Below are 21,645 nucleotides of genomic sequence, written 5' to 3' on the forward strand. Positions count from 1 at the left end.
GGTGGTGTATGGTTAAACTGTGCATGTGTCTTTTGAGTTTGTTTACAGTTACTTTTCTAGCATTTCCTTCTGCTTTGGGTTAGGCTTAAATAATGATCTTGGCTTCACTAGTATTTCAGTTCTGTCTGTCAAATGCACAAGCCTGGCTCCTGCTGTGGCATACAGAAGTGCTCCACTTCTCTGTTAATTAATGGTTTTGTCCTAAAAGCATATGACCACTGGTACTACGTTGTTGCTGTAAGTTTCTTCCAGTAATTAGTGCTGTTATGCAAAAGACTCATACAAGATAAAAGGCCTGAATATTGCTGCATGTTTTTAACAAAAGAATGAATTATTTGAACAGTAGGAGGTTTGCTGTTATTCCGATGGTGCATATGTGTTAAAATGTGATGGTGCGACAAAAACGTGTCTTCCAGGCTTTCAGGTTCCTCACAGACAAATCTTGGTCGTAAAATTCAGAGCAGCAGCCAGATGGCTGAAACCTGGAAGTGTTGCTGTGGAGTATAGCAAGAGAAAACCTACTCCTCAGTAACAGTAGAACATTAACACACTCTGAGTAATGTATTACTAGCAGTGATGGCATATTGCGTTGTGGCTTACTTGTGCTTAATGGAGTCCTGCAATCTCCATGATTCAGTTGCACATGTCAAAGTAGGGCACTTACCAGTTCACCTGCTTGTAGAAAAACACAGCAGCTTTACATAACCTGTTTGATAGAGTACCGGCAGCACCTCAGATATTCCATCTGCCCTCACCCTTCCTTGCAGTTTATCTTTCTCTTCTCTGGTATATTAATGTCACAAATTTAAAAGAAAAAAAAAACCCCAAAGAAAAAAACCCCAACACTGTTCCCCCCGCTCACCCCCCAAATATTCAGACCCATCTTACTTCTGTTTTCTGCTAGACAGTGAACAAACAGACCTCAGCACGGCTTTTTGTCATCCATCCAAAAGTATTCACCCTTCTAACAGCATGTGGGTGATGAGAGAGTTGGAATTAACATGTCACATCCCAGGTCAGAAAAATACTGCCAAAATCCTCCAGGAAAAGAAAGAAATTGGAAGTTGACAATTCCAGTGCCTTTTAAAATCAGAATTGTATTTCTACTCATGGGTGGATATAAGATGGTAGAGTCCATGTGTTGTGGAAGATAGTGACAGAATCAATGTTGGAATGGAGTATGACCAAGACTTTATCTGAAGTCTCTTAACACTATCTTCAATATAGTTTAAAAAAAAAACAATTTAAAAAGTTAAAATTTTTAATGGTAACTATCTGTTTGCTCTTAATTAGGTAACTTCTGTTTCTCAAAAGCATCTACCGAGGGTAGTGGTTTTAAGAAGAATTTTTCTCAGAAGTAAGCTTGTAGCACAACCTTTTTCTTAACATTTGTATTTTAATATATGCAATTCAATGATTTATAACAAAAAAAAAGGTGATACAGTAACCGTCTAGGCTGGCAGTCCAAAACAACTGTACCAGAACTCCATCAGTACCATTAAAATCAGTAACGTGCAACCTAAAAGCATATATGTCATCTCTTAGTTGTACAATAGTTGCCTTTTGTCTTTTTGCACGTTAAATTTAGAACTGGTTTCTAGCTGAGTCATATCACAGCCCAGCTTGTCTAACCGGGAGACACTGTGCACTGAACCAGTTCCCGCCAGCTACAGATATAGTTTTGAAAGCTGGAAGGATGGGAAGCGCAACTGAGGCAGATGGGCAGATGATGCTGCGTGCAGGGAAATCTGAAATAGAAGACAGGAAACCTATCCTCCAACTTGCTGTTTTCCTCCTAATAGACCTGCCTGAAAGGGGCCTCTTTGTCAAGTGGTTTTACGGAGTTCAGTCACGATCTCAGTTTCCTTCTGTGGTTCACCTGAGCCTGCCCAGCAAGCCCGCGGTAGGGGGAAGCCCATGGGTCTGCAGGAGCTGCTACGTGCTTTAGTGTGTTTGAAATTATTTAGGTGTGGGAGAAATGTCTTTAGGCTCCTGATGCTGGAAACCTTGACTCAGTCCCCAACCTAACCCATGCAATTTCCATAGCAACACTCCTTTATTAAAAAACAATAATAAAAGAAATCCAGGAACAATTGGGTTGGATTGTATGAGCCACAAAGATATCGATACATCTCTTTTTAGAACAGATCCAATTACAAAACTGTGGGGATTCATTTTGAAGAGATTGTCAACCATTTAGGTATACCTTTTCAGCAGGGAGAGGGACAGACATTTGCTCCATGGGTCTGTTCTCTGAAGTTTTTTGATTGAATATAATTTTTTGACTCTACAGAATAGTTGTCCTGTGTTACAAAACAGATTGCTGTACTTTTCCACACAAGCAGTGGGAAAAAAGTGGGTTAGTATGTAGATTTGATGGACCTTCTGTTAGTGAAGTTAACCGTGTGGTTTTCATTGAGAGGACAGACTACAAAGACATTGGCATCAGTGAAAAGTAGGCTCTGTAGAAACCACCGTATAACCCACTCACACATGCATACATTTATATAAGCATCTGTTTCATGACGGAGGTTTTAAGTTCAAAAAAAGTAGTTTGGATTTGAAAATTCCAGTCCATTTTGAAATAGTTTGTTTCCTATCTAGTCTGCTGCTGCCACACTTTTCATCAAATCCTGCATTGCCAGTTTGTGACCTTTTCTGGGTCTGATGGCAGCATGTGTACCAGTGTGACTTCTTGTGTAGCGTTGCCTCAGCTTTTGGTGCCCCTTACAAAGGTAAGCATTGAATGACAATATGTTGTCATTGCCTCTTTTTTGTCTTCATTGCTAATGCCAGAGGGGTTTTTAAATGCCTAGAAATCATTCTCTCTCTTGCACGTGTACAGCTGGAGGAAGCCCCTTTATGGTCTCCTGCTGTCACAGGCAACCACACTGTTTTTAGAATCTGATCAAACACCACTTTGAAATTAATTAGATTTGTACCCTCAAAGATTTTTGTTTGTTTGTTTCAAGTGTCTAAATATACATTCATTCCTTTTTCCATTTGACTCAACTTGAGGCATTTTAAAGTTAGAGGTTGAAGTCTGATCTAGCCACAGCAGTAGAAAAAGGCACCTCCAGAGAGTCATTCATCTGTTGTATCTTAGTTGTCTATTTTACAGTGACACTAAATACCCTCTGGAGGTATGAGGTTCTCTCCACTACTGAGTGATAGTCTCAGATTTATACATCCGACTCAGGAACACCTACAGTGAGAGATGGCTGAATCTAGGATGAAGACCGAAAGGAGCTGTTTTAGCAAAACCTGTTGTTTACACTGCTAAGCTACCAAGTTTTGCTCTGAGTGAAAGTGTTTGGGGAATAATCAGATAAGCTGTTCACTGCTCAGGGCAGAGGGAAGGTTAGCCTCAGGTAGAGTGAGCGGGAGTTGGCCATCAACAGCTGCAAATAAGGAGGCAGCCAGTATCACTCTTAAGGCGCGTTGTGACATGACACCTTTTGCAATGCATGCAAGGTCCGTTGTCTTTCCTCCCTTGCTAGATCTGCAGGCACTTTGTAAGGGTTCAGTGCCTTTGACACAGCCCTTACAGGGAACGGAGCAGAGGCAGACATGCTCTGCAGCACAGTTGTTGAGGTCTTGGTGCCATCGCTTTGGATGCAATACTCTTTGTAGCCGCTGGTTTGTTATCCCCCTTGTACACACACAGCAAATTCTCTGTAGCTGCCTGGTTTATCTTAAGAACAGATTGCACAAACTAGATGAGAATCTTTTTCCTTTGAGTTTCATTATAACTATGTAAATGGGAGCCAGTGTTTTTTACAAGGGTGAGTGACGTTATTTCTGTATGATAGCTTGTTCTGAATAAAATGTAGCTTGGTTAGTTCCCGACCTGCAGCTCATAGGCGTTTTGCCTTCAAAACACTTTTGATGTTGTGCCACAGCTATGGGAAATGAAAAAGCCTAGAACTGCAACCAGCAGGCAGAGCGCAGTGTGGTGCTGCCTGCAGCAGGTTACTTGTTACAAATTGTTATACATGGGCCAGTAAAAGTTCATTGATCCCTTTGTTTTTCTTCTTTTAAGCCTTTCAAAACCCAGTGAAGACTTTGCAGCACACCTTTTCTGATTTGAAGTACTGAGATTATTACCTGTCTTTTCAGCACTCAGTAACTTTTCACTTGCAGGTAACTCAGTTTATGCTCAACTGTGGAGAAAAATGCAAAAAAAACACGTACAGAATATTTTCTTCATCAATTTACAAGTAAGAAAAAAATGGATTATATTAGAAAACTATCTGCAGTCTTCATTGCAGAATTGCTGCCCTATGTAGTTTAAAATTAACTTTACATCAATTGGTCAAATTACTTACATTTTAAAGTCACAGTGTGCCATTTAGATCTCGGATGACTAGCAGTAAAAGCATAGACCGTAGTAATACTCTGCAATAAGTGGCAATATTAGCAAAAGGGGAAATGGCGAGAAAAGACCAAGACTTCAGTGTTTCTGTTTAAACGGCTTGTTAGTTGTCCCAGTTGGTCTTTCTGGTTCCTGACCACACTGCCTTTGGACACTTTGTGCTAGTTAAGAAACAGACAAAAAAATCGGTGATGCTAGGGTGGGAATATTGCATTTACAAAACCAGAGTTTTTCTTAGTACTAACAGTTTTTGTGTATGCGCTACTTGATTACTCTGACTTCTTTTCCTGTCAGCTCTGTTTTCTTAGAATACTCATACTGCTGTATTACCTAGGTTGCTTTAGTGTAAGAAAAAACAGATACCCCTTGGCCATAGAGCTCATCACATAACTCATGCTCTGCTCGAGTGCTCCAAACATTAGCATGGAAATGAAGTCCAGCAGCACCTTCTCCTTAAAACCAAAGGGATTCGCTGCTGGATCTGTTGCCTTGCATTAGACCAGAGAGAGGAACTGCTTGGTACATAGAGTCTAAGCCTCTTGTTGGCTTGCTACTCTCACTTAGGTATTTCTTTAGAGAAATATTTGGGAGGAGAGGGAGAGCAGTGAGACAACCTTGAGACTGATGGAGATAAATGCAGACTTTTGGTAGATTTTTTATACAGTAATAAAAAAAACATTGTGGGGTAGGAGAGGGAAGGATTCATGTAGTTCTATTATTAACATGCAGAATTGTGTTTATTTCTTACTCTCTTAGCAATCTCAAAAATATTCTCGAAGAGTCACACAATATTGATTATTAAGTAGGGTGGCAACTGACATCTTTCACATCAGGCAACACCAGCACATCAGTTGCTACTTGATGTTAGAAATCACAGTGGGAATGTTATCTTTAGGGAAAATAGCCAGTCTCTTTTGCACAATGAAAGAAGCATTCAATATGGAAGGTATTTGTTATGTTTAAGTTATTTTGAATGCAGCTGTGTAAAGTTGTCAATTTAGGACCATTTTAGTTTAGATGGTGAAGAACAAACAGTCATCTGTAGGTGGAAAAAAGAGCCAATTTGAGCGAGTTTGGTTACATTGCATTAAGGTCTTAATTTTAACATTCAAAAAGCTGCCACTCATGCAGGATTGCAGTGGCTATGGAAAGTATTGTCAGAAAGCTAAGTTCAATGGCTTCTCTTCTCCCTTCTTTCTCCAGTTTCAATTAATAGTTTAGAAAAAAAAAAAAGTTCTGTGATTTTTTTATTACTGTTCGCCCTAGAGCAGGATTATCAAGAAATGTTGCAGGGGAAATAAGAGACTGACCATAAGATCCATTTCTGTAATTTAATGTCAGATTGAGGCCGTTCTTGGACAGTGTTTACACAACTGATTTTGTTATGTATTGAGCATGTTTAACAGTTAAGAGGAATAGCATAAGAGAAAGTACGTTGACTTGTGTAGAGTGTGTGTATATATGTTTGTGTGGATACATGTATATAAATATGACATAGTATGGTTTATACATTGCACGTCCTCTAGAGAAGAGAGAGTAATCAGTGAATCCTGTGTTTTGAATGATTTCTCTCTTCCTACCTTCTCCTCCTCCACCACATTCCGACATGGTCGTGATTCATGTAAGTTGTCCTTCAGCTAACAGAGGCTGAGCAGCAAGCTTCGGCAACTTGATTTAGGGAAGTTCTCTTATCTGGTCTGCTACAAATCAGATTACTATAATTATATGTCAGCCAGCGGATCTGGCAAACAAAGCTCTGGAACTGATTCTTTTCATTTTTCTGTCTTAAAACTGTGATGGCAGTAGGGTCAAGTTAAGGGATCTTACTCTTATTCAGAGCTATGAATTTAAGCCTCTCTCCAGTCATGCATCCAAAGATACACCCTCATACCAGCTTCTCATGGAAGCCTGGATATCCAAGCTGAAGAGAAAGATGGCTGGTAACATCATCTCCAGTAGCTGGCTGTTTATCAAAATCAGCCTGTCTTAACCACACTAACCCAATTACACACCTAGCTTTGGGGGTCCTTTGGGATGAGTTTTCCCTCTATTTTCTTTAATCTGATATTGGTGCATACATATGCACCTTACAAATATGTGTGTATACATACATATACATACATATATATCTCTGTGTGTGTGTATGTAAAAGAATATATACAAAAAAAAGGTTAGTGAGATGTTTATACACCTGTGAAAGAATTATGGAGAAAAAGATACAGGACAAAATAATCAGCTGAGAGCTTATTTCCGTATGAGCAAAAGCCACAAGGTTTTGGATCCCTTCCCCAGCCCTCCAATTTCTGCATTTGCCTACACCATGTGTATAGAGCACTAGCCTAGAAGAGAAATCGTAGCAAATACACCTGGAAAGATCCTCTGGGTAAAGTTTGTCCATCCTGACACTAGGAAGCACAGTCTATTAGTTAAATTTTGGCTCTTGAATAATATTACAGAAAGAAAAAAATCCCCATTGCAAACATTCAGATTCTTTTAATAGTGCTCAAAAAATAATATTTCATCTTTAAATCATTTCCCCTGGCTTGTGTTTGGCATGGAATTTTGTTTTCATTTTACAATTTCCCTGTTTCCTTCATTTCCACCAGGAGAGAGAAACAGAAGAAGAAGATGTCAGGTGGCTTTCAGTTATATGCCTCAAAATGAAGATGAACTGGAATTAAAAGTTGGTGACATCATTGAAGTTGTGGGAGAGGTGAGCAGATCTTTAATGGAATATACACACATGCAGTTCTGACATATCTTGTGAATACTAAGCTTTTAGATACAGTGTGTTCTAAGACATAATTTAAACCAGATATTTTTCTTCTCTGGTATACTGACGTGTCTGGTTTGGGTTACGGGTGGGGGTGAAGGGATGTGGCTGTTTGCTTATGGATTTTGTGAGGGTGTTTTTCCCTGCAGGACTTCTGCTGGTTTTACTCAATCAGTTGACGCTTCTGAGTTCTGTTCAGGGAAAAAGTTCAAGGTTTGTGCTACAGAGCTATTGAGTTTGTATCTCTGAAGAATCAAGATTATAGCAGAAAAAGCTCTTCCCAATTTTAGTAAGTGAGCCACAGGGAAGAATTATCTTTATGGAGTTAAACACATTTAAGAAATTTACTTGAAGCCCTCTGGAGTTCAGCCATGACATTCACCTTTTGTCATCTTTGCCTGCAAATTTTAAGTTTCATTTCAGTGTAATCAGTTCTTTTTTTTTTTAAAAAAAAACCACCAACAAATTCTTTAGAGACTCAAGATGCATTTATTTTGGGTGGAAATGGATGTGGAAAATGAATGCATATCTCTTAGAAGGACTGGGAACAAATTACAAAAGCTTGGACAGAGATACAGAAATTTTCTTTGCATGGGTGAATCTGGCTGCAGGGTGAAGGAATGCTGTTCACTCCCAATACCTTCAGTTTTGTTCCATTAGTGATTTTAGAACTATCTTCTTGAGCTTAACAGCATGAAGACCAAAAGTCAAAATGCTAACACGAAGCCTTTAAGTAGAATGCATTCAAACTCATTTAGTCTTTATTTACTTAGCTTTAAAAAGATCTAAGAGCTTAGTCTGCTCAAGCAGCCAATAAAAGGTGTGTTTCAGCTTGTATCATTTATTTGTAGGATTTTTTTCCCTGTGACTCAGCAGCTAATAAGTCAACATTTATTTTCTTGTCAAGTATATATGATTTGTTTTCTTTTTCCTGCCTCTGTCACTTAAGAAATCAGTTCTAAAAGAATATAAATTCTACTGCAATCTACATGACATCCGGCATTTTCTTACGAGAGATTAAATTCTCACATCTGAACGTAAGAAGCTTAGTGATCACTGGTTTTCCTTTAACCTAGCTGTGCATGCCAGCTCTGCACATCATTCTTCCTGGAATCAGACATGATGCGTCACTTAACTAACCTTATTCTGTCTGTGAGCACAATTGTAATGGGGGATATGAAGGTTGTAAGATATTTAAGAGCATATTTTGAAGACAGTGTAAACCCGATATTATAATGAGTTTCACGGCAGCACGTGAACTGTTTTCACTGCACAGTTTGAAGTCTTATGTGACCTCACATGGCCACACAAATATCAGTTACCCTTCTTAAAACTTTTAAGTCCGTGTCTTTCAAGAGTGAAGTGGTGGAATAAAACCCCGTCCTAGTATTCAGCCAACAAATTGACTACCAAATTAATTGCACAATTAAATAATTTAGGTGAGACACTAGACTTCTCTTATGAAATGCATCTGTTGTCTCCTTATAAATTTGAACAACTTAATTATAAATAACAGATTTATTTAAATCCAGATGGGACTGAAAATGTTTGCATTACAATTGAAAGATGTAGAACTATGAAAGTGAAGCATTCCTGTACTTGCATGTGTGTGCTTATAGTTATGGGCATGTTTTTTGAAACACACTTGGATTGCTGATTACAGACTTGGTGGTCTTAAACTCATAATTATGCCTTGAATTGCTACTGTTGAAGAAAGCATTGACAACTTGCTGATTCTAAGGTTTAAGAAAATACATTTTCTAGGGCTGCTTTTTTGTTTGGCAGTCCTAGAGAATGGCATACTGGAATTAGTTTTACTGTAGCGTGGAAGAGGATTGCTCATGGCTAGCTTGAACTGCTGGCCATAAGTAAATGCCAAAGAAGAACAGCTGACACAGGTGAGGCTGTGCCCACTTTGACCTTATGAAATACCCTGTTCTGTCAGCTACTGAAACATAAGCTCTGCCTGAGGCATCATCTGGTGTGTTCATGTGATCCAGGACATTGTCTGACTCTTCTGGGTGGAACTGTATCAGCTGGTGGAAGAGGGAAAATAAAGGAATTTTGAGAAAAAATTCTCAGCACCTCAGGAAGTGTTACTGTGTGACCTTTATTTTCCATCGTGGTTGACACCAAGCAGTTGATGTTGAATACTTGCTGTTACTACTTCCTCTTTTGCCCTTATCATGGTAGAGTTAATTCCTTGAAAAAGTAGGGCAGAATTTTTCTTTTGAAACAGGAACTTTATTTGATGTAGAAAGTTGCATCAACCAATGTGCTGATTTCATTTTTACCCTTCTGCTTGTAGGTAATGCTGCATAAAGAGTCATTGCATTGAAATAGGGTTCATAGTGTCTATGTAATTATACAATGCTCCTTATTTCCAATAGTAAATGTTTAGTGTGAGGGACTTATTATTAAAAAAATATGGCTTCCTCAGTTGAAAATGACATTTTTTTTGCAAGGGCCAAAATCATGTTACGTTAGTGTACAAAAAAACCCCAAAACAACAGCAAAAAAACCCTCCCACATAGGTGACAATTGGAGGCTATTCTTGCAAAATATCGGTTTTGTTTATCATTACTCAAGAGGAAAAACTGGATGATAGCATATTCAGCATTATTAACAGTGGTTCAGTGGGTAATTGGAACATTAACGGTCATTCACTTTCCATTTCCAGTTGCTCCTTTCTCTTACCCCATCTTTTTATTCATGAGTAGGTGGTCTCAGATGCATGAGTAGGTGGTCTCAGATTCTCACAGGTAGTATTTTATTGTATACGCCTAAGAAAGTTGCATCAGTTGAATTAATTGGTTTTAAATTGACTCAGATTAATATTTTCAAATCTCTGTGGATTTCTGTTTATTTGGAAATAAATCAATTTTGAACTGACTTACAGCAAATTAAAATGGATACTGTTTATATCAAAATACTGTGTATATATCTTAATGCAGGTATTTAGCAAAAAACGTGTTTAAAATGTCACTTACGGTTGACAACCCATTAAACTTCTCCTGTTGCAAAGAAAAGCTAGTTCCTGTTTTACTGTGCTAATTTGGCTTCATCCTTAAAGAAATGGGTTGTGCTCCTCCTCGAACCTCTTGAAGGTCACCACCTCCAGCAAAGGGTTGGCAGAAGGGAATGCCAGTCTTTTTCTCAGCTGCCTCCATCAGTGCCCTAGCATGTTTCCCCAGATCCCCAGTGAAAATGGGTTACACTGATACCACATGGTGACATGCTAAGGATGAGGATGTCTTCCCTTCTCCCACCTCTGCTTCAGGGTGCTAACCAACACCTGAGGCATCTAAAGCTGCCCCAGATCCTTCTTCCTGGTGCCAAAAGGTTGGTTGAGATACTTTCTGAAAGGGTTTTTATGTCTCTGGTAGTGGTAGATACTATTGGAAATTCTTATTGTGGCAGAAGTGGTTTGGGGCTGTACAGTGGATTGAAACAACAGCAAGAGCAAGCGTGAGTTTTGAGATGTTAGGCTTGTCACCAGATAGATATCCTTGGAGGCTGTATATGTTCAGAATTCACAGTTCCTTCCTATTTGTTCTAAATAGTTAGAAATTAATTATAATAAGATCAGACATTCATCTCAGTAGATAAAAATGCTTGTTGTTAAACTAGAGGTTTCCATAACTACAGAGACACTGATACCCATGAGACATTAATTAACAGACTTAAATTAAAAGTACATTTGAAACTAACAAGAGAAGCATTTTCATCATTGTTTACGTTCACATTTAATGTGATTGATAGCTTTTCGCTTGTCATTTTCCTAGCTCATTAGCTATAACTCTAATTACAGTTGTCCCAAAATACAACTGTAACTAATTGTCTTATTAAATGCAGATATCTGAACTCCAATTATGTTTCACCCTTAGACTTTCATGGCATGCCAGACAATTAACCTGTAGCATCAGAATAAGGACATTTGGCCTGTCATTCAGTAGTTCTGAGCCTGCTTTCATTTGGGATTATTCTGTCATTGTGCTGCTATATACCTTGCGGCCTCATCCTGCTGAGAAGTCAGCTTTTTGGCAACGTGTAGTGCATGGAGCTAAGCTCAAAACTAAGTCTTTGACAGAGACATGCTGAAATACCACTGAGCTTATTCTTTGACTTCGAGTTAACATTGCCATATATTACATGGTCAAGTCCTATAAGTAACTCATTTGAAATTATAAAAATACAGACTGAATTTTTAAAAATGTGGTGCTCCTTTTGGGCAAGGTTGGTGGGGTTTTTTTGTGTTTGTTATGAGATAAAGTGGTTCAACCCATTTCCAAGAACAGGATAAACACTGGGGACTGAGCTGGACTTTCCTTACAGTAACTTATTTTGACAGCTGTAGAGTTGAAAGGGGAATATTTAATAGTGGCAAGGGGATGGTCTGTGCCACAAGTACAGAACTGTATAATGCTGCAAGAAAACAGTTGGGAATGAATGCTGGGGTTCCACATCCCTCAGTTACTTTTCTGTGAAATCCTGTGGTAAGGTGTTTTTCTTGATACTCTTCCAACAGGTCGTTCTCAAGGACTTCTATGACTACTGCTTGCTTAATTAGTTCATATGGTAGGAGGCTTTTTTTGTGGAAATAAGGGTGCAAATGCCTCTGACTTCTTATAGGGTCATTCCAGTTCTATGTGATTGCTTTCTCTGTCCCTCAGTTTCTTAGAAGATGATGTTAAAAAAAACCAACAAAAACCCAAACCACAAAAAAGAAATGAAAAAAATCCCAAAGCACATTTTGACATTGTAAAATAAAGAACTCTGACGCTGAAAAGATCCCCTAATACAAGGTACTTGTGCAGTTTTTAATTCTTCCTTTCTGCACCAGAGTTATCGAACAGCTTCCAGATGTATTGTAGCAGAAGTCCAAGGGCTGGTTGATGTCTCATGGGTATGACTCTCTCTGAATGCACTCCCAGAATAAGCCATCAAGTGGCACTGTAGGCACCATCCTGTATTGAGGTCATGTTTCCAAAATTTCTCTTCCCATCTGCAGCAAACATGATTTGCTTATTTTGCCTCTTGGGAATCTATGGTTTTAATTTCCTTTCAGTATACAATTGCTTTTGTCCTTCAAGCTCAAGATCTTCCATTAGAATTTATAAATTAAGGGATTTTTTTCCTTTGCTTTTTGTGCTCTCACGTTCTCTAAGCAAAAGAAAATTTGTCGACCTTGGGCTTCTCTCCTTCCTGTTGTCTGCCTCTGGCAGTGCTTTTATTCCTGGGACTGTGTTTTAGTTTTAACAGCCCAGAAAGACTGTTGTGATTCAGGGAGACTTTCTTCCACCTGAAACCTTTCCTGACTCAAAGCCTCCTTCATTTGCCCTCACTGAGCTGTAAGTAGTCTGTCAGCCTAATAGGCAAGGCTGCAGATTGTAGAAAAGCTTGTGGAACGGGTGGATACAGGAGTTTATTTGAAACATACTTTAGGTCAGCAATTCCAAAGAGCTGAACATTTTAATCATTCAGCAATTTTAGCCTAGTAATTGTATAGCAAGGTGTAAGCAAGCAGCTGTGGCAATCCTAGATAGTCTGGCAAGCAACTGCTGGTAATTCGCCTCAGCAGCCTTCCTGATTTTTTGGGGTATCCCATCCTGGAGTTACAGGGATGGTCACCCAGTTGCCTCAAGGGAAGGTGCTTCTAGGCTTGTAGCAACAAGGTTTGTTGCACTGCAGGTCACGCTGATGCTCCCTCTGACACTTCTTTCTTTAAAGGGGCATGTTGCAGATTGTATTGGCCATGAAGAGGAAACTGAAAGAAAATTAAGAAGTAATGTTTCCTCACTTTTGGAATATCTTAATTTTGTACTACTAGTGACCTACTGAAGTAGTTTTGTTTTCTTTGGGTGCTTTACAGTTACAGAATAAAACTGCATTCCCAGTCTGAAATAGAACTATTATGTTTGCCTGAAGGCTTGAACTGCTGTCATATTGTTTTCTTTTTTTTTTGTACTTTAAACATGAAAATAGGCTGGTTTCAATAAATTTTTGTTGATTTCTAAGCAGCTTAATGTTCTAGCATCTGTATACCCTTTTGAGAACTTCTGGTTTGTGTGTCTGAATGTCTCACCCATACAATTCTCTGTGTTATTTCATAGAATCATAGAATCATAGAATCATAGAATCATCTAGGTTGGAAAAGACCTTTAAGATCATCCAGTCCAACCATTAGCCTACACTACCAAGCCCACTCTAGACTAATCAAGGGTAGACCAGACTAAACCATATCCCGAAGTGCCACATCTACCCGTTTTTTAAACGCCTCCAGGGATGGTGACTCCACCACCTCTCTGGGCAGCCTGTTCCAATGCCTGACCACCCTTTCCGTAAAGAAATTTTTCCTAATTTCCAGTCTAAACCTCCCCTGGCGCAGCTTAAGCCCATTTCCTCTTGTCCTATCGCTAGCTACTTGGGAGAAGAGACCAACACCCACCTCACTACAACCTCCTTTCAGGTAGTTGTAGAGAGCGATAAGGTCTCCCCTCAGCCTCCTCTTTTCCAGGCTAAACAACCCCAGTTCCCTCAGCCGCTCCTCATAAGACTTGTTCTCCAGACCCTTCACCAGCTTCGTTGCCCGCCTCTGAACACGCTCCAGCACCTCAATGTCTTTCTTGTAGTGAGGGGCCCAAAACTGGACACAGTATTCCCTGTCTGTCCACCTCCATGGTATCTAATTTAAGCACTTCATTATTATTTCTTATTTTTATGATTATTTGTAAGTGAAATTAAATATCACAACTTCTTACTGTCTTTCTAGTCTGGGTTGTTGTTGTGTGCTGGGATCTCACAATTTGATTAAACACTCACTTTCCAACAAAGTAAAACAATATATTTTGATTGATTTTCATCTGTATTTGGTTTAAGTTTCCAAAAACCTCATTTACATGAAAAAAGGCTCTACTGATTGAGTAATTCAATTAAAAACAAAAGACAAGTATTCTTTCTTTACTGAAAATGTAATAAAAACCCAAAGCCCAATGATATTGGAAGAACATTTGAATGTTGCATTATTATTATCTAGATTAAATTTCCCTTTAAACCTCAAAGGCAGGGCTTCTTAATAGGATGCGTTTCTCTAGAGATGATGCACCATCCTCTGGTGATACTGTAGTTCGTATCTCATTCAATCATGCCCAAGCGTTGGACTGCATATAGCTGTCTGCTATTGCATCTGTCCCTGCCCCACGCCTGGCGTTGACTGAGTTGCAGTTGGGTGCATGTGTTGTTACCTGCTTAAATATATGGAGTAATGAAGTAGCTTCAGTCACCTTCCCGTATGTTGTTGCTCTTCAAATATGGTGTGACAGCAGTACTGGCAGCCTAGGGGCTGGGCAAGATGAAGACGTGCCATGCCTTTCCGAAAGGCAGTGAACAGATACGACACATTGGAAAGACGTCTTGAAAATACCTCCAGCTGTAGCCAGTTACCTTTGGCAGATTGGAAAGATTCTTCTTCTAACTTAAAACCAAAAACTTTGTTTTCAGGCTGAACTTACAATTGGTGTGTATGTTATTATGAATAGTAGAACTTCTTTTCTGGCATAGGGACATGGACTACTGAATGAAATCCTTCTCTTTTTAGTTTGCTTGGTTCAGCACATGAATGCTGGGCATAATTCAGGACCTAGATGTATAAATCCTGAAAGCACTTTGTTCTAATAGTATAGTAACAAATTTTATTGAGTGCTCATACCTCCAGATGGATTGCCCCCATGAATAATGGATTTTCATTGGTAAGGTTTTATTGGCTGGGAATTATTGTGACATTTCAAACCATATGGCAATGGATTGCCCCAATTTGGGATAACTAAATCCTAGGGGTATTTTAGTGTCATCTTTATTGTATGGATTAATCTCTAGCTGGTGTCTTTTGAGGCTTAAAAGTATGTAGCATGTAGTTATAGTGTTTAAAAATACCTCAAGCTTTTGATGCTTTTGATGAAAATTTCCTAATAAATCTTTGGGAGGCCAAGTTTGACCTGAACCTCTGATGTCTTGCTAACATTATTCTGCATTTTCTTGTGGAAAAAAATCTGGGGTTTGCTTTAGATTTTTCTGAATTTGTAAAATTATTGAATGTGACATGGTATTTTCAGATAATTCATTCTTGTATCAGCTGGAAAACTTGTAATAAGCTAATGAATGCTGTGAGCATATTCACATCCAATTTAGATTTACCTGTCTAAAGATTTTTGTATGTGTGTTTTTCTGTACACATACATAGAAATCCGTACATAAACACGCCACATAAAGAATGCTAGTGTTAACTTGTAAGAAAGCTGTGAAGTGTTACCCTGGAAGAAGTAAGCAGGAGAAAATTACTTGAGGGAAAGAAGGACCTGAGTGATATTGGTCACCTTATTTCTGTCAAGTAATCTCAACATCTTGCAAAGCAGGGATCTTGGGAACTGTGTAATTCTCCTGTGATTAATCTTCTGGTCAATAAGCTAATTCAGTTATGGTTTAATGTTTACCTCTAATCAATAGAGCCATCTGGGAATAGTGCATTAGAAAAATTGAAATATCTTATAGCTCAAAGTGTCTTAGCCATGTTGTGTATTTTCTATATAATGGTATATAATATATAGGTATTTAGAGGTATAATTTGTAGGGTCTACTAAGTGTTGTGGATCATGCAGTTTCAGTTTTCCATACAGTTTTTAATTTGTCTGGAGAGAACAAAAGCAAATATTACCTCTGAGAGACGTTAATACTATCATGTGAAAAACCTGCACCCCACTAAAGTAATCAAGGGATTTGTATGTATTCTACCCTCTGAGGTAGCAGCAAGATAATAGCCATATTCCCAAAGTTGTGCTTGACCTCAGTGATACTACTGATGCATTTAAAAAAAAAAAAAAAAAATTTGTCATGGACAGGTACTGAGATTAAATGAAAGTAGCTGTGCTGGTCTGAACCGCTTTCAAACTAAAACAAAAAATCAACCCAGGAGCTCAAGAAATGTGCTAAAAAGGATGAAGATGGAGAGAGAAAGCACAGGAAACACTCCTGGAATAACAATAATTTGCTTTGTAGTAAAATTGTACCTGTAGCTAAGTTGAAAGAAATTCAACCATTCCTCTATAGTTTGATGAAATATTTGCTTGTGTTATATAATTAAACACGTTAAATAACAGATTTGTTTTCCAAGAACCTGAGATTTTCATGGATAAGTGATACAAAACAGACTTTTTTTCTATAATAATTAACTAGTACCATTTAAGATATGGGGCTGGTTTTTTAACAGTAAATGTGAACTGTCATTGTAAAATTAACTTTTTATTTTCATGCTTTTGGTTGTGGGTGCAAGAAAGAGATGGGTCAAACATTATTGGAGACTGATGTATCACAGACTGACACTGTCCTCCCCTGTTACTTTTTTGGTGAATGGACAGTGTCTGACAGATGAAAAATATTTTTCTGTCAAGGGTATGTTTAGCTGATGCATATAAGAAGTCATTTCTTTCTGTCCCATTATAACCTAAAGGCATCTGGTTTCTAAGGGCTGTCATTTCACTGCCTGACAGTGCCGTTCAATCCTGAATGGGTTATACAGGAGGGAGTTTGTCATTTTTAAGTGATATTTTCTCTTGGGATTCGGCTAGGCAGTGTCTCTCCTCCTTCTGACCGTATCATTATTATGTATTTCAGTAGCTCTTTGTAAATCTGGAGTCAAATATGCATTAGTACTGTTCTTTGTTCTCTGTAGAGTTCTTACATTAACACATTAATGATGTAGCAACATTCTTAATTTTTAAAATAGAGAATTTCTGATTTTGATGGGGAAGGCAGGAGTATTCATGATTTATATTAAGATACCTAGTTTCCATTCTCTGAATAGTCCTTTGCAGGCATTTCTCTTTCGCCACTGGTTACTTAGGGAATTTAAACTCTTAGAATCTGTAAATCACATACATTAAGAAGGTGGTCATGAATGCTGAAAATTTAGTGATTGAACTGATATCCATAAAAATTGAAATGTGGAGACACCGTGTGCTCTATAATTGTTCTTTTGTCCTTTTATTTAATGCTTGTCCATGCTTCTGACTGCTGTCAGCACTGCTGACATTTACAGATGGGTGCAAGCATCTTTCTTGTTTTTACTTTAAAAAAACAAACAAAAAAAGAGATGTTCTGGCTTGGAGCCTATGCCATGTGCTCCTTACAACTGCAATTAATACAAACTGGTTAAAGTCATGACTGTTATTGTTACTGAAAATCATGTATATAATGTAACTCTGTGAAGTGTTGCTTATGTTGAAACCCTTCTTTTTTTGTTTTTGTCTTGGTGCAGGTAGAAGAGGGCTGGTGGGAAGGTATACTCAATGGAAAGACTGGCATGTTTCCTTCCAACTTCATAAAGGAATTGTCTGATTCTGATGATGTTGGAATAGCGCAGGAAGAGCAAGTAAAGCCAAGTAAGGAATAAAATGTTATTGATGTTCTCTATGTATGTCTGTGTCTTTACCCACACATTGACAGCGTAGCGTGTTCTTATCTCTTGCTTGGAAGTGTTTTTGAATGCCATGTTCTTAATTTATGCTGTGAAAGGGTCAGATGATGATGATAAGTGTGTGCTTACAATGCTACCTGAGTTTTAATATGGCATTACTCCCTGAGCTGTGTTAAAATTTGCCAAGCTGCAACAGACCAAGAACAGAGAAGGCAATGATGATTATTGGATTTGTATTTCAAAATGAATTACATTTTTTTTTGTCTTTAGATGTGGAAACTGAGCAAAGTAACCAAACATCTACAAAGTGGGTGTGCTTATTTAAACGAGGGATTAAAGTGCCATGCCTTCTATAATGACTCCAGTAGGTTTAAGGATTCATAATTATTGGTGTGGGACATGCGGCACTTTTTCCCTCCAGGTGCTGAGCATGTTACTATCACCTCCGTCACCCACTGCCCCAGCAGCCAAAGGGAAAAAGGCCAGAACTGGGACATGGATTTTGTTCTCTCACTTACAGTGGGCCAGTACTGCTGCAGGTGAAAAGCATGTTTGGTAACTAAGTTTGCAATAGTATAAGCATGGTAGTGGGTTGTCCTATTTATAACTTCCCTTGGAGAATAACCTGAACCAAAAGTATGTTGTTATATGAAATGGACACTTGTTGGTCTTCATGTTTTTTCTGTTCTTCAAACAGATATTCTTGTTATTTCCTAATTCAGTGGTCAATTCTGAATCTTTAATGAAGAGGGAAAAAGTCAGTTGTATTTACATATTTCAGGCTAATTCCACGACACCTGCCAAGGTCTTCCTATTTTCAGCACTGCAGATATTCATTGCTATGTAGTGTTCTTCTGAGATCTGTGAACAAGCAAAAGTGAAAGGACTCCCAAGATCTTTGCAAGCTTATTTCAGCTGAAATTTACCAAAGCCTTTCTAGTTCACTCTGTCAGTAAGAGGTAGAAAGTTATACTACTTTCTTTTTCTTTTTTTCTTTCATTCTTCCACTTAAGGCAAATCTATCATCTTTATTCCATCCCACAGAAATAAGATCCTAAAAAACCTGACCTTTGCAATGATGAAAGTTTTTCATACTCTTTTTGTAATGGAGTACCTGTTCATGTATAGTTGTCCTAGTCTTGTGGTCAGTGCCGCTAAAGATATTTACAGGTAACATTCCTGGAATGAAAGTATTTTTAAGTAAGTTAACAATTTTAGTGTGATGGAAAGGGAAGGGAAGAAGGGCATTAAGTCAAGTTGCACATTTCAGTGAGATTGCAAGCTGCTTTCTATAACCTGTATAAGCTATCATGGATTTCATTCATTATAAACACCATGAGTCTTGGAAGAACTAATTTTGTAGATGTAGTTTCAGCTCTGGATTCTGTAGTGTTTGGTGCTCTATAAATGAACAAGGTAAGTGATACTGTTCAGGATGGAATACCCCAATTTTATCTGTATGAATGAATGAATATTCCTTCCCCAGGTAATTTGGCAATGTTTACTTTATAAGGAGCATCCTAAAAATGTCTTTTAACAAAAATATACATTAGAATGTGTAAAAGCAGCCACAAAGCATTAGCTTGTTTCATCGACATCCATAACGGCACATGCTTATTTCAAGCACAGTTTTGTGTGCTGGTTCTGACTGTCAGTGCAACCTAAAACCTGTGATACTTGTATTGAGAAGGTATCAGTAACACACATACCGTTTTTGTCTCTTTAACTAAATTGAAGATAAGTATAGCTAAGAGATGGGTTTTCTTCTTTCCTGTATGTAATTTAACTTTCTGGAAGTGCTTTCTGGCTAGCTAAGATGATGTGTTATTAGGAGCTATTTTCTAAATAGCAAAATACCTATAAAACAGAAGAACACTGTAAACCTCCTCAAAGAAAGCCAGGGACTCAAGGAATGTTGAGATTCTTATGGGGGTTTTAATGCTTTTTTATTTGTTTTTCTTAAAGTAAAACCATCAATTTAAGAACTGCATTCCCCTAGCAAAATTATGGGAAATACGCATCAACTCAGTTCTTTCTATATGGTTTATGTAATTGTTATAGGTGTTAACACATGGTGCTTTACGAGGCTCTATTCAGGTACACTGACTATCTGGATTTGAAAATCCAGATTGCAAAAGTTTCAGCAAGCTTATACAACTAACTAGGAATGATAATCTCATTCCAAGTATCTGTGCTTAGTCTTAAAACATAGCAAAATAAAAACCAAACAAGTAAACCCTGGAAGATTTGGGCATCAGGCTAGCATTACTGTTGAAATGCTCTGGGTAACATCTCAAAAGGGTGTACAGTCATGCCTCTATGTCAACCTCTGTGGATGACAAGATATGACAGCACTTCAAAGCTGCAATAAGTCCTTTTTGTTTCTCAGGAAACATTGTTTGAGTATGTCTGTATCCCAGGACTTCGTAAGGCAGAACCCTTGAATATGAATTCTAGATAAGTTAGCACTCAGGTGTGAGGGGCTGTGCCTGTGCATTGAACCAGAACCTTTGGTGGTCACTGAGGTTCTACACAGCTTCTAGAGGGTCCTAGAAAGGACTGGGGTATGGCTCTGGAATCTTCAGCCGCAACCTTGAACTCTTCAACCCAGTTTATACAATGGATAAGGTAATACTCAGCAGGTTTACTGTGAGATGTGGGAAGGTAGCATGGGATGTTTGGAGGAGGGGCACTGTGCAAACACAAGAGTATTTCTTTGGTTAATAGTTAAATTTAATGCTTTGGTTGAACTTAGTTAAGCTTGATCTTTTAAGCACATTTTCCTGACCCTCTCTAAAGAGAGCCTTTTTGGAAAAGCAAATGTAATTTTTGGTGAACTCAAAGTGGAAGAAATAGAGAAGAGAAAAATGATATAACTTGGCTTTTTAGGAATAAGGTTAATAAAAATGCTTATTTCTGTGTCCTTCTGTTACGACCTACACAGGCCCAATGGGGAGAAAGCTGTTGTCTGATTTTTTTTTTTGGTTTTGTTGTATCCATGTAAATTCTATGGTAGATCAGAGTAAATGGCCAGAAGGAATTATCTTGGTTTCTTTTCACACTCTGCCATAGAGTAACCTGAGAAGTTTCTTCAGAACAAAAAGCCCCTTTTTTGAAAATGTCTGGGGCAAGTTTTGGAAGTGCCTAAATATTTCTGAATACTGACAGTGGGACTTAACTTGCCCCTTAACTGAAAGGGTTGGAAACCTGTGCTTCCCCTCAGATAGCGGGTGCTCAGCAGATTGGAAAGTGAGACTGTTACAAGGTCAAAAGGTTGTGGGTTTGGGGGTTTGTTTGTTTCTTTTTGAAGTATTTGTCCTAGCTGTAAGGTGACTGCCAAATTTTTTGCCTTCAAAGGCTCATTTCAGAATGTAAGTACAGGCAGGATCAGGTACACTTAGAGTAAATGACAGTTCCTTGTTCCTCTTAAATTAAAACATTGCTTTTCTTTGACTGACTGTTACAGCATGAAGAGGAAGTATGCATTATTATTTTATTACTATATTACATTTATTACTACATTAAATGGATACATTAATTATAAGATTATTTTCTAGATTTCCCAGATATCTAGTATTAATTTTAAGAATATTTTCAATACCACATCTTGTCATTACAGATGATTGAGAAGCAAAAAGTCGTCATGTAGTCAAATAAATTGTATCTGAGAGAATCACAACTTAATATTAAAGAGATGATTTCAAAAGCATTTTAGTATGTTCATGGCAATGTCATGACAACATTTAAGGGTGGCCTTTTATATCTTGCTGTCTCTTGTATGTGTCTGTTCAGGAATTGCTAGGCCTCATGGTATGTATCAACTATTTTTAGAACCTGTTAGTGATGACCACTGAGAAGTCATGACTGCTGGAGTTAGAACTGATGATAGACACATCAGCTGATGGTTCAGTCAGGCAACCTCCTGTATTTTGAGTTCTTAAAAATTTAGATGTCCATTACTGTCTCTCTAGCTTTCCTCAATGTCATGAAGCTTAACGTACCTTTCTCTCAGCAATTTCTTAATTGTTA

At 38.2% G+C, this 21,645-nt stretch overlaps 1 protein-coding gene across 2 annotated transcripts in view; it reads left to right on the top strand.

Moving 5' to 3' along the window:
* Nucleotides 1-21,645, top strand: part of SH3KBP1 (SH3 domain containing kinase binding protein 1) — a 208,124-nt gene that overhangs the window by 82,452 nt on the left and 104,027 nt on the right. For both annotated transcript variants that reach the window (XM_075709586.1, XM_075709582.1), the window contains exons 3-4: nucleotides 6,982-7,088; nucleotides 17,458-17,581. In XM_075709586.1, the coding sequence (XP_075565701.1) occupies nucleotides 6,982-7,088; nucleotides 17,458-17,581 (231 nt within the window). The remainder of the gene's footprint in view (nucleotides 1-6,981; nucleotides 7,089-17,457; nucleotides 17,582-21,645) is intronic.

The sequence above is a fragment of the Pelecanus crispus genome, chromosome 1, assembly GCF_030463565.1.
Source record: "Pelecanus crispus isolate bPelCri1 chromosome 1, bPelCri1.pri, whole genome shotgun sequence".
Classification (NCBI taxonomy): domain Eukaryota; kingdom Metazoa; phylum Chordata; class Aves; order Pelecaniformes; family Pelecanidae; genus Pelecanus; species Pelecanus crispus.